Source organism: Polyodon spathula, chromosome 2 (genome assembly GCF_017654505.1).
Source record: "Polyodon spathula isolate WHYD16114869_AA chromosome 2, ASM1765450v1, whole genome shotgun sequence".
Classification (NCBI taxonomy): domain Eukaryota; kingdom Metazoa; phylum Chordata; class Actinopteri; order Acipenseriformes; family Polyodontidae; genus Polyodon; species Polyodon spathula.
Window position 1 is genome coordinate 100,048,829 of NC_054535.1, and position 13,355 is coordinate 100,062,183.

At 36.8% G+C, this 13,355-nt stretch overlaps 1 protein-coding gene across 1 annotated transcript in view; it reads right to left on the bottom strand.

Moving 5' to 3' along the window:
• The window catches only part of LOC121305242 (high affinity cAMP-specific and IBMX-insensitive 3',5'-cyclic phosphodiesterase 8B-like), a 65,454-nt gene that overhangs the window by 21,502 nt on the left and 30,597 nt on the right, over positions 1-13,355 (bottom strand). Inside the window, exons 3-5 of the mRNA XM_041236794.1 lie at positions 2,993-3,183; positions 1,386-1,445; positions 801-858 (exon numbers count right to left, since the gene is read on the bottom strand). Coding sequence (XP_041092728.1) covers positions 801-858; positions 1,386-1,445; positions 2,993-3,183 — 309 coding nt within the window. The remainder of the gene's footprint in view (positions 1-800; positions 859-1,385; positions 1,446-2,992; positions 3,184-13,355) is intronic.

Below are 13,355 nucleotides of genomic sequence, written 5' to 3' on the forward strand. Positions count from 1 at the left end.
ATGGAAATTCACACATCAACATCATCCCCTTAAGAGCAATCAAGGCCACCCTGGTCAGGTGCAACCTCCAGGCTGCTGAGAACTCTGTCTGCTTGTTTAAATAAACATACCGGGTGTATATATATATATATATATATATATATATATATATATATATATTAGATAGATATATATATATATATATATAATATATACTCCACTTCTGACACTTATGGTATAAGTGGTATATAAACAAAGTCCTTGCTCATTGCTTGCAGTCTGTACTGTACACTCAGACTGGTCCAGCAGTTTAATGGCTCTGTTTACATAGTTGTGTTGGCCCATGGCAATGTTTTGTACTACTGTTTGTATTGTTTGTGAACCCACTTCCTCTTGTCCTTATTTCTGTTGGATATGGATATTTCTGTTTCTAGACTATCTTCTCACAGGCACCTCCTTGCTATACATTCAGCAATTCCCTTTGTGAGCACCCTTCACTGAGCAGTATCTTCACTCAGGTTCTTGCTAACGACAACTACAACAATCTGTGTGACTCTGGAAGACCCCGGAAGTCAATTTACTGTACCTGGAAAAAGAGCTTCTAAAGAGCACTTCAGAATTCTTTATATCTGGCCTATTTTCATCCACAAACTAGCTGAATTTTAGTCTTATAGTTCGGGCTGGAGTCAAAGACCTAAACGTCAAGACTGTGAGTGGCACATAGTATATTTGATACATACATATATGTTTCTTTCCATAACTACCTACAGTATCACATGTGATGATAAGAAGGGTTAATGGCAGCAGCTTTAAGTGCATACCCTATTGAATCCAGCGTTGAGAAGGGGCAGGACTGAAGACTCTTCTTGACCAGGTTGTCTACATAGAAAAAGATATATATATATATATATATATAAAATAAATAATCTGATTCAAACCCCTCCAAAATACACTCAAATGAAATGCAATGAAAAATGTCACAGATATTCTGGGGAAAGTGTAAAACATTGTACTACTGCCAATGCAAGGTAGGAATATGCTGGGATGTGAAATCTCGGAATACTATATCAGAGAATGGTCAAAATAAACAACAAATAAAGCACTGCCACAGATCGTTATTCTTGTATGCTATCTACTGTAGACAACTTGCTTTTGAAAATAACACTCAAGGCGTTTGTATGGAAGTCAGGTTGGGAAGCATATCAGTGTTGCACTATGCCCCACCTATGGGCTTCAGTGCACAGTGCAACAATAAAATACTGCCCCATGCTTACTAGAATAGTTTGTAAGCATGGCAAATAATGTTACAAGCAGAAACAACACACATAATGGATTTTATACAGGTGAAGAATTAAATATTAGGAAAATGTTGTAGGCGATATAAAAAAACTCCTTGAAGGACTTACATTTGTGGCGCCACAGCTAGTATTACAGTGTGTTCAGAAGGTTTGGTAGCACGGATTGACCTAAGGAATAGTAACAATAATATAATAATTACAGTATGCAGTTGTGGTGAAGGTCCACTATATAACAAGACATTAAAACAGCATTTAAAGTATATTCATTGGTTTGCCAGTAATATTATATTACTTAACAAAACAGTCAAAGAAAGGTTTCCCCGTGGTTATACCACAGTTTTCAATGGCTTGACATGTTGTTTTTTAATATGCTTTCCAATGCTTACCTATAGTTTACCATGCTTTCACTATGCTGTATTACACTTTGCTATGCATTTATAATTGTAATCTTTTGTAAGGACAGTAAGAATATTAACAAGTACCGGTACAGTATATCTTTCATGCATATTGCATACTGGAGCAGTTCAGGTATCAGGCACATCAGTTTTTCCTTGCAAATTGAGCACCTCCCTTTTGGTAGCCACTGAACTCAGTGCTTGACACTGGCTGAGAACCTGAATGCTGCCTGAGAGACTTTGAGTTATTTCCACCCAGTCTTGCATACCCTTCCCCTGTTGATATTAAATACATTGCATCATCCAGTAACTACTAAATAAATCGTTCACAGCCACTCACCGCAAAAAAATACTTACTGACTACAAAACCAAGATGCAAAGTCTAAGAGCAGCCCTTAGACAGGTGACAACACAAGAGCCCCTTTCATCCTTTCATAAGTGCCATTACAGAAGCTCATTACTGTTTCAAGTACTGTTTAGACAGACCATTAGCACATTAGTACTAAAAATGTTTCCTCCTAAAACTTGATTTTTTTTTATTTGTGAATATGTTTAAAGAAAATCATAAAATGGCTTGGCATCTCAAACCATTAAATTGAATGAAGAGTAAAGGGCTGGCAGGAAACCGCTAACCACAGTAGAATGAGGCACTCATGTTTCATACGCTGATGTCATTATTATTTGCAGGAGATTCATTACAATGATTTACAGGGCTGCTGTACTGTAAGCTTTAAATGCTCACAGAGCTATAATTTGTGCATCTGTGCACTATTTTCTTAATATGACCGGACACCCTGTCATGTGTTACTGTCTGTGTGAATTGTACTACATACTGTATAACAGAGTATAGCTTTAAATACATTTAACTTATTCGGTAACACTTTATATTAAGGTGCTGCTTATTAACGTTTTATAAATATATAACAGATACTTAATTGTGTTATAAAGTAGTTTATAACCATTCAATAGCCATAGACAGAATACATATACATTTCCCAAAGTAGAATGGTGGCTAAAATCCGTCCCCTTTATAAAACAAAAAAAATTCTATCTATGGCTAGTGCATGGTTATAAACCATATAGATGCTTTATTAACATTTTATAACATAGTTATCTAAGCATCTATTATAAAACATTTATAAAACATTAATACCTTAATATAAAGTGTTACCACTTATTCTTGAACAAATTCGGGTATAATTTATCGATCTGAACAGAGACAAATTGAAGTCCTGTCTCCCTTTAAATCTATATCACCTTGCTGGTGTTTTCCCCAGGGGGGATTTCTTTACAAAAGAAGACTTTTAAAGCAGCCTTTACCTGCAGACAGCTTCTGCATCAAAATATCTGGGGTGCCTGGCATCAATGACTATTATCTCATGCTGCTTGTCTAAAAAACACTCCAGCGCTGACTCCGGGGTGTAGGCAATGCTGCACCTGTACCCTGCCCGCTCACACGCCCACCAGAAGCCATCGCTCTGGCTGTCCTCTTTGGCAAAGATAAGCAGCACCTGTGGGATTGAAGAACAAAAACAAAACAGTGGTCTTGAAAATTGCAATGCAACTCATCATATTAATGTATTTATTATCAGGCACTCACACCTGGCTAAATGATTTTGTTTTACCTAGTTAACTAAACCAGATGAGCACATCCCAAGACAGCCCATGTTACTGGTTTGTCTCTAAATAGCATGGTATAAATTCACCTGGCTTGAATACTACTGGCAACCACCACTGAATGGTAATCATGTCAATCAAATTATCATTAACTTAACATTCTATGATCAAATGATCATTAGCTTAACACTCTACACTGCTTACGAAAAGAGTAGCACTGTTTTAGCAATCTCGACCTGAAATTTGCCTTATTAAGTTGTGAAAATGTAATTTGGGAGTAAAATGAAAATATGAAACAGGTGTAATTAAAGAAAGTGTGATTATAGAATACATTTTTGACCATACTACTGTCATCATTTCAGTACAGTAATGTCCTGTACAGTTGGTCGCCAGAGTCTTTGAGTTTCTTTGCAAAGTGTTGGGAACAGTCTATCAGTTTAAACTACACAGTTAAGTTTTGTACAGTTAGTGTACACATTCATAAATATTTGTAAAAGTGGAAGCCCTAAACCTGGGATGCATTAATAAAATGTCAAAGTAATTCAAATGATTTTGATGTGTTGGGGTGTGGCTACCAGATGTAACAGGGAACATCCTAATCAGGCATGATGTGGTCTGACATTCCTGACTCATGAGGCTTATGCCTGACCTGTTGCTAGTCACTATGAGCAGGAAGAAAGATCTGATAGACCATGACATAATGTTTCACGAGGAACAGACTCAAAAAAAGAGGACTGCTAACGACTGGGACATATTCACAAAGTTAACTACAGTTGTTTTATATACACTCAAATACAAAATGTAAAAATGGATTAAACATAGCAACAACTTTTGTATAATATAATTAACTAATTAATTTACTTTCTGTATAAACATTCATTTTTAAAACAATAAAATGTTGTATTTACAAAAATAAATGAAAACATTTATATTAAAAAGCTTCAGATAGATAACTCTGGAGGTTCCTTTAAGATATATTAGACATATATATTTTTCACAAAAGAAAATAAAGGACACAAACTATTTTGAGTAATAGAATACACCGATATCTTCCTCAGACAGAAGAAACCAATAAAATAATGATATTGCAATAAACGTGAATGCTGGTGCATGATTATTTTAGCAACTGAAAGACGTCAGTGTCTAAAAAAAGAACTTTGTGCCAAATAATATATCTGTGACAGCCACTAGACTGAATTCATGAGAATACATTTATTTGCACAGCACTTTATAAATAAATGAAGTTAGCATTGTTGTTTAAATATACAGCACTTGACACAATATAAATTATAGTTTGCTGGTGATCCTAAATCATTTAAAAGATTCTCAGCATGTACCTTTCTGCCAGCACAGCACCACCTGGCTAACTTGTTGTCACGCCATATCTGGATTTTACTGCTAAATAATTTCAGCCAATCAGAGCACACGTTTCACCTTCTGTATCCTGCAGCACATCACAGGGAAACCCTATTCATGAATAACAGAGTTGGTGCATGTCTGTGTGTGGGTTATATCAACAGACCTCTGCTTTCAGCTTTGGTGTGTTTATTTCTACTCTGATAATACTCTGCCATACACAGATGTTTGCCGTCCTTTAATCCTACAATTGATCATATTTTAAAAATGCCATGTTAAATTACAGTGGGAAACACACAATGCAATAAATACAGGAAGCTTCTGATCAACTAATGGGATTTTCTTGTAGGACTGTCAATTGTGCCCAGTAAGATCAAATGAACAGGCAATGTGAGTTAGTGTGGGAAATCTAGTACAGTCGGAGTTGTGAGTTATAAGCTACACTAGTGATGGTTTTAGGAATGTCACTGAATAAAGTCAACTCTTAAACTAAAGTCTCATTATTTTCAAAGTTATTATTTGGGTTTGAGTGGTGTTGAGCATTTAAGTTAGATTTAAGATACTAATTACTGCTACTTTAAAATTGTTACCTAAGAAACCCCATTTATTATTATATTAATAAACTTTGTTTTTACACTATGTAAACTTTACCTTTAAGGTTCAGTTTAACATTACAAACCCGATTTACAATTTTTACATTTTATAGCAAATGTGTATTTTGATTTAAAGAAAATCATATCTGGTACCATAAAGACAGGTCTTTCTGCATGCTTTACTTTCAGGTAGTCTTGCACTTCTAAGATCCTTTCACCGGTGGGGGTGAAATTGTCCCCTTCCCTGCTAACATTTTCTGACTTGCCTACTAAAGTCGACGCCACAGCGTGTTGATAAATAATAAAATATATATATATATATATATATATATATATATATATATATATATATATATATATATACACATACATATATATATATACACACACACACACACATAATACTGACAGCGACTTAAAAAATAAAAAGCTTAGCCCATTGACACACCTTTTCCTTAAACATACGATATCTTTTGCAGTTTAATATCTACCCAGTTTAATTCACTGTTCCTGAATTACCAAAAAGAAAATGATATTTAAGATTATTTAATATTGACTTAATGTACGTTATCATTATTCATTAAATTCACTTGCAATTTGAACCTAAATACTTGTTTATAGTCTTTCTTTTTATCACCGATAATATAAATGTATTATAAAAAATAACAGACGGGTTTCTGTGCAGCTAATGGAAAATAATTCCATCTCGGATTTCTGCGATAGTTTATAAACTACTCGACCTAATGGTCTTGTAGTTTATAACGTCACATAAACCATAGATGGAATTATTTTCCTGTAACTCACTGAAGCCCATCTATTATTCTCTCTCTCATATTTTAATTATTATTATTATTATTAAAATACAACATGATTCATTCTAATATGCCGATGTGAGATCTACTTAGCGGCAGGTAAGATTTGTGGAATTATTTAATTAGCTATGACCCCTTTAAAGAAATACAGTAATGAAAGAGTTTAACTTTCAAGATGTAAAAAATACATTTCCATCTTCTGATTATTCTGATTAAGGCCTTAGTGCAGTTGAGTGAAGTTCAAAAATTATATAAAGCGACTCTTGAGCATTTAATAAGTCAAAAATAACCTTTGACTAATCCACAGTTTTCAGTTGAAACGTTAAGTTAATGAACTGGAAGATCAAAGAATGATGTAATAGAAATGTTTAAAATCCTGCAGGCCTAACTAGTACTTACCATTTATATCAGTGCCTGGAAAGAAACTGTTTCCTGGTCACTGACTGTTTTTTAAACAAGGCCCTGTCCACACTAAATAAGCAATCTCAAGAACAGTACTCAAAACCGTTCTAATTGATCCAGCTCAAAGAGTCCACACTAAAGTACCTTTTCATGTTGAGTAAGGCTTAATGCGTCCACACACTGTTAGACTAGTTCAGTTACAGTTCCTAGCAGCACAATGAACAATGGAAATTAGTACAATAGTATCCCACCATGCACTGTATTTTATTTTGAAATAATGAGTTATGCTTCATATTAATAGAGGTGCATTGCTAAAAAGAAATAAAACAAGTATTCTGGAAAAAGTAAATGTGAACACACACAAGTAGGGCTTGAAGTTTTCAGGTTTTACTTTTAATTAGGTGACACCCCTTTAAACAAACTGAGCCTATTCTGTCTTCATAATCAAACAAAGCTGTTAATTACAAAACCATCTTTGTTTTTACCTTTATATCTTGCCAGCACCTAATTCTGATCCCCTTAATTGTATTTCAAACAGAGCTGACAAATAACATGAATTGTTCATCCTTGATCCTACTTTTAACTTGCATTTCATGCATTACATGAATAGCCATATTGGAGGATACACAAAAAATGTGTTTTTCGGTATTACAGCATCCAGACTTTTGATAAACCACACTACCTGATGTGATCTAATTAGAATAGGACTTGAGACTACCCCCTGAGGTGGTCTCGAGACTGGTACTTGAGTATAGTATTAAACGCTGCGTAGTGTAGATGCAAACCGTATTTAACACTTTTAAGCCGGTTTAAAGGCATAGTGTGGACAGGGCCTAAAGGAGTTAGGAATTTGTATGTTCCAATGCAGAATAATCTGTCTCAATTGAACTGGGAAGACTCCCTGCACTAAACACACCCACACCTGGTACATTCTGCAGTTGAAAGGACTCTGCTTAAACCTTGAACATACTATGCCTATAACCTAATCAATACATTCACTACCAGCAAGTCAGAAATGCTTATTTTATCTGTGTAAATGTCTATTGAAGAAATGTTAATGTAAGTTAACATCAATTAACCAGTGATTCCACAAGACAGCTGTTGCTCTCAGCACATCAGTCCAGGAACTCGTTATCTGTGAACATTGTGGGACAGGAGACAGAGGAAAGCTGTCTGAATGCAGTTGGCCCAAAACCAATATCAACATGCGTGTTCACTGGTAACTCAACTCCCTAGAATCTCACAAAAGCAGCAGACATAGTTATCCAGGCAGGCATGGCAGAACTTCAAAAAGGAGTAAGCTATGGGAAATTACGGAGATAGGAACTGAGACATAAAACTAAAAATAAGGGTTGGAATTAAAAAATTCAGTAAAAGGACTTTTGCAGAAATCCCACAGAACCATCATATAAAATAAGTCTGTGAAATGTAGATAGGGTTTTAGTGCACCCGAGTCTCGATGGTGTGCATCTCATTACTGGGAGCCTGGGTTTGTTTGAACCCAGATTAGGTCACTGAGTGAAGTGAATGTGGTGGTCTCAGCTCAGACCCCATGGATATCAGTGCATGTCACGACAGCAGCAGACAATGTGGCTGTCTTTGAGGTCCAGGATGTTAAAGAGTGAGCAGTGGGTTCAGAACAATATAGCGCTGCACGTCACCACGTGTTACTACAACTGTTTAAATAACACACCTGTAATGCTTCTTTTCATTGTTAACATCCTGACAAAGTTTTACACTTTCAATTCTGTTTCAAAGCTCTTTCAAAATGTCCGCTCTAGTGCACTGACAGTGTAAGGATTATTGCACACATTGTCAAACAGGTAACACAGCATTAACGATCCATGAGCACTTGCTGTTATGTTTTTTTTTTTTTTTTTGCAGTGATTTAGTGGACAGATCTCAAACCCCAGTGACTAAGTCTAAATGTAACTGTTTATTCTGCAAATACAGCCCTTCAAATGCTTTAACGACACCCCGATACAAAATAAGAAACTTAAGCCTAAAAATGATAAACATCTCAGTGTTTTCCTACCCATGTGCTGAGCATGAAATTTCACTGGTCTGATTATGAGCACGTCTAGCTTGACTGTCCTAAAAACAGGATGCTGCAGTTTGTAGCCAAAATGAAGGATTAACATTTCTTTTTGTGAAGAAATACTGATTTAGAATGTATCAAATAACATAAATACAGTTTGTGTTTAGATTTTTTTTTAATTTGGTATTTAATGGGTTATGGGAACAATGACTAACTGCTGCTGTTCACCACTTATGGAATGTAGGCAGGTGTGTACGTGAAGCTAAAGCTTGACTGCTCTATACATATTACACATAGATTCTAACAACCAACACATTGACATGATGCTGCCTTACTAAGGAACTTGAATCGGTTCTTATTTAACCATACAGCAACTCAGAGCCTTTGTTTGAAACTGACCACATGCTAACTAGCATGCTGAACGTGGTGGATGTTCGTGCGTCACTCTTCAGTTTGCATTGTTTTAGTATAGCAGGATAACATGGCTGCTTCCTTTGCTTTGCATCCGATCCAAGCCGCTCTGCTATGCTCTATGGCAAGCTAACACATTTTACATGACTCTCTAAAAGACACCTCATGGAGTTCAGAGTTGCTCTAACAAAGGTAGACTGTCAGTGAAGAAGCCAGAGTGAAATATGGGATGGTATTTATATGTCCTCGTGAAAGGTCAATACTCTTTCATCTTCAGCAGGTTGTGTAACCATGGTGTTACCATGTGAAATTCAACACACTCACCGCCCCCAGAGGTGCTCCACGTTTGCGGTGGTGTCCTAAGCAATCTCTGTCCTTGTTTGATCTCTGCTGTCTGCTCTATCACTCACTTGCACATCTAGTTGCCACGGATGGACACAGCCACAAAAAATCCAAACAGCAATGCCCTCTAGAAATCCATCACAGGTTTCAGCACCATGTCCCTGGGCAAGGGCACTGCTGACTTGCACATTTATTGTGGGGCTTCCTCGGGAAGTTCAGTAAATAATTTAGTCATGCATAGGGTACCATAACAATGTCAACAATTGATACCAACATGGTATTCAAGCAACCTCACTTCTAAACTAGTAACTTCATCAGTTATTCATTGATTTACACATGGCAGTGTCTGTGAGTTTGCAATGCTTATTGAATTTGTTAGAAAAAGTGTATTATGGGTATGCTTTGTGCTGAGAGAAGTATTTTCAGAATATCATGAATTTGTATAACCACCCGCTTGATGCACAATAAGATTTGAAGCATAATTCTTACAAAGTAACTTTTACACACTTCGACCTGTACTCACAGCTGGCCTGCCTTCAGACCACAAATCAGGAACATTTTTACCAATTTCATTCTGAGCCCTGCTCAAGTCCTGGCCAAGCTTGGAATATGTCCAGAAATGTGGAATACAGTCATTTCAAACCACTTTGCCATTGGCACCCCACCAAATACAAAGCCTGTTGAAACATTCATCTTTTACTGTACATGGCAGAGTACAGGTCTTGAGAAACTAAAATACAGTAAGTAACTTCACATGGACAAAAACCCATTGAGGTGCTCAGTTATGCACTACTCAAAAAACAAATACATCAACACACATAACGTATATTACATTCTTAGGATCTTGGGAGCTGTACAAATCGGTACCTGTGATTTCAACAGAATGATTTGTATAAATCAGTCAGGAAAGTCATACAATAGATTATTTATTAAAACTGACTGGACAACACTACTACATTATACATATTTTGCACTACATTCTTTGGCCTCGCCATTTGAGGTATCCCTACCCATAAATGAGCTCACAGATAAGTGGAGAGGCTGACTGTACGGAAGCCATGGGAAAGGGGCAGGACAGCTCCCCTCCCCTGTTAGACAAAGCCAACAAAGCAGGTGGAAGCTGGAGAGGAGGTGAACTCTGGTGCACAGAAGGGGCGTAGTGGATCGAGATTAATAAATCCCTTCCTTGCCAATTATTGGACCTATTGTTTATCGAAGAACAAAAAAGATACTAGCTATTCGACTGACAATTTCATCCTAAAATATGCTTTGATAGTTATGTGATTTGATCTGAGATTTCACCAAAACCATCATTAATTTTCTTAATTAAGAAGATCCAAGGTAAGAAAAGGAAAACAAAAGGTGTATTGCATCCTAATGTGTGGTTACATGGCTCTGAGATGAGATTTGGTTTTGCTGAGCAAAACCAATGAGCACAGTTACTGTATTAAGTGTTTTTAAATGCAAATCTTCATGAGTTAAGCAAAGATGAAGGTCTAACCATGAAAGTTCATGAGATTTTTTACACTGTGTTTCGAACAAAAGAAAAAAGCTAATTGAATAAACAAACTTTTGCATACATGACATTTGCCCCAAATTCCAATGACGGAAAAGTAAAGTGAAATGCCTTCATTTATGGGTTCTTACTATCCAGTTGCACATTGAACATGATATCAGTACCAAGGGAGTGTCCAAATGAGTCTCTATCACTGACAGCCTTACAGATAGCCATTCATATAGTATTAGCTGAACAAGAAAAGACATGATATACAAACACAATATAAGTAAGCTAGTTTACAGCTGTGGAAAAACCTTGTCCGGTCAGGCTTTGCACTTTCTTCAATACAGTATTGTATGTTTAAGATAACTGACACATGAACAATCCTTGTGAATGTATAACTGTTGATAAGGGGCTGTGTAAAATAGACATGTGATTCCCAGATGCTGTGTCAGAAGCTGCTCTACTTGCCGATGCTTTGAAATATGTTGATTCACATGAGAATAAGAAAAATTGGCAGTGAAACTGATGGGATGTAGTTTCTCATTTATTTAATATCTTTATAGATTTGTCACAGATCTTCACCAGCAAACTGGAAATGATTGTCCTTGTTTATTTTTGGTGTTGAGGGCCCCCTCCCACTTTGTACTTCTATTTGAATCACACTAAATGTATTCAGGATAGCTGGTGGGCTGTCTATGTCGTGGGACATGATATTGATGTCCTCCCTAGTGAAAACCGTTATAAAAGTATTCATTTGTTTTCACTTTATCAGCCTCAATGGTTCCCCTGTTGGTTTTCCTCATATATGACCCAATATCAGAGACAGGTGTCTGCACAAAGCCTGAATAGCTACACTTAGTGTATGGTTTTATCTAACCTGAATCCTGGGTTATGCATATTCATGTTTCAAGAAAAACAGAGACTGACAGAAGGAGAGAGAGGAGAGAGCCTTTCTGAAAAGGCTGTTGCGCATGTAAATACAACTTTACAGTTCAGTATCTTCTAGGATTTTAGTTGTTTGTGTTTGTTTATTTAGTAAAAATGCATGTTTCATTTTATCCACTGTGCTTTGCATGGATCAAATAGTTTACAAATAGAACACACTGTCCATTTGCCAGCTTGGTCATGGATGAGTATAAAGCACCAGCTACAGACTACAAGATGTGGATTATAAATGTTACAATACAAGTAAACCCCAATAATTATAAAGTGATTGAGTGCTGTCAGCCAAGCTTCTTCAGGACGGTAGAAGCCAGCACATCAACTGTGATTCAAATTAAAATTCAACTTGCCAAAGAAGCCGCTTTTTCATTTTCACTTTCCCGCTCCTCAAGCCCACAAGGGAAATGGCTTCCACATGATACCGCAATAGAAGCACAATAACAACTCAGCTGTTGGGAAGAGAACCTAGTGAAAACTTCACCCAAATATACAACTAGAAAAGAAAAAGATCTTCTGTAAATGATAAGGGACTTTCCAGGTCGTTGATATAACAACGTTACCCTTAATTAAAAATTAACAATGTTACCGTATTAACAAACAATGCATACTTATGCCTTGCAAGTGACTTTAAAAAGCATAAAAATAAGCATAATGTTTCCCTGTGAGGACAACCTTTTCCATGAATACATATCTTAAGTGAACTCAGTCCTTCTTAATATCATTTGTATGATGACTGCTGTGTATAGTGGAACTGTTTATCCATCTTTTGTAACAGACTGTGCCAGGGAATTCTCTCTATAATAAAAGAAGGAATGCGATACCCAATGCTTAATTAAATAAGGAGGCTTGAACCTGCACTGGCACGGCTGTCTGTTTAGAGAAAGCACTTCCTTATTTTTAGGGGTGCGTTCCTGCTGAGAGAACGCTAGTGTGCGATTACGATTTTAAACATGCATCTTGATAAAACTTTGCAGTAGATAGCGAATGCCTTATCACTTTTTGGTTTGCACCGATATCTTACTTGCAGGTGGCACAGCCGCTTTGATTAAGCAAGTTCAGCAGGGTTGAAACCGATCCAAAAAATGTCTTACTGAAGACCGTGAAGTTGCTTGGCTGGCTAACTCAATTGCCCCCGTTTTTTTTTTCTCAGTTTAGAATGTCCAATTGTGTACACACATGATGTCCAATAGAAGCTCAGCAACAGCAGCGGGGCATCCCGCCGATCCTACTACCGAGCCTCTTTACACCCAGAGAAAATGTCGTACTACCGCCCCCTACAGGACAGGCGAGGAGAAACTATTCTTGACGATTCTGCCATGCTAGTCCTCTGTATTACCAAAGCCAATGCGACGCTCCCTCTCTTAAAACTGTTCAGGGCAGTGTGACTGTTATGTTTGATGTAATTAATAGTTTGCCTCAGTTTTTGTGGTTTCACAGGCCCAGATTGGCGCCTTAGGCAAGGCAGTCCATTATTAGTGGTGATCGGGGTTTGTGAAACTAAACATTAGTGTCTGAAAGTTATGGAGGATCAATTAACAGCGCAAATAGCTTCAAATAGCACTTCCATGGTTCTTTTTTCTTGTCCTTTAACCTTTTTAAGATGTTTGCAATCATGCTGAGTGGTACTTAATGCAATTACTCAAATACTGCATTGTGTTTTCACTGTGTA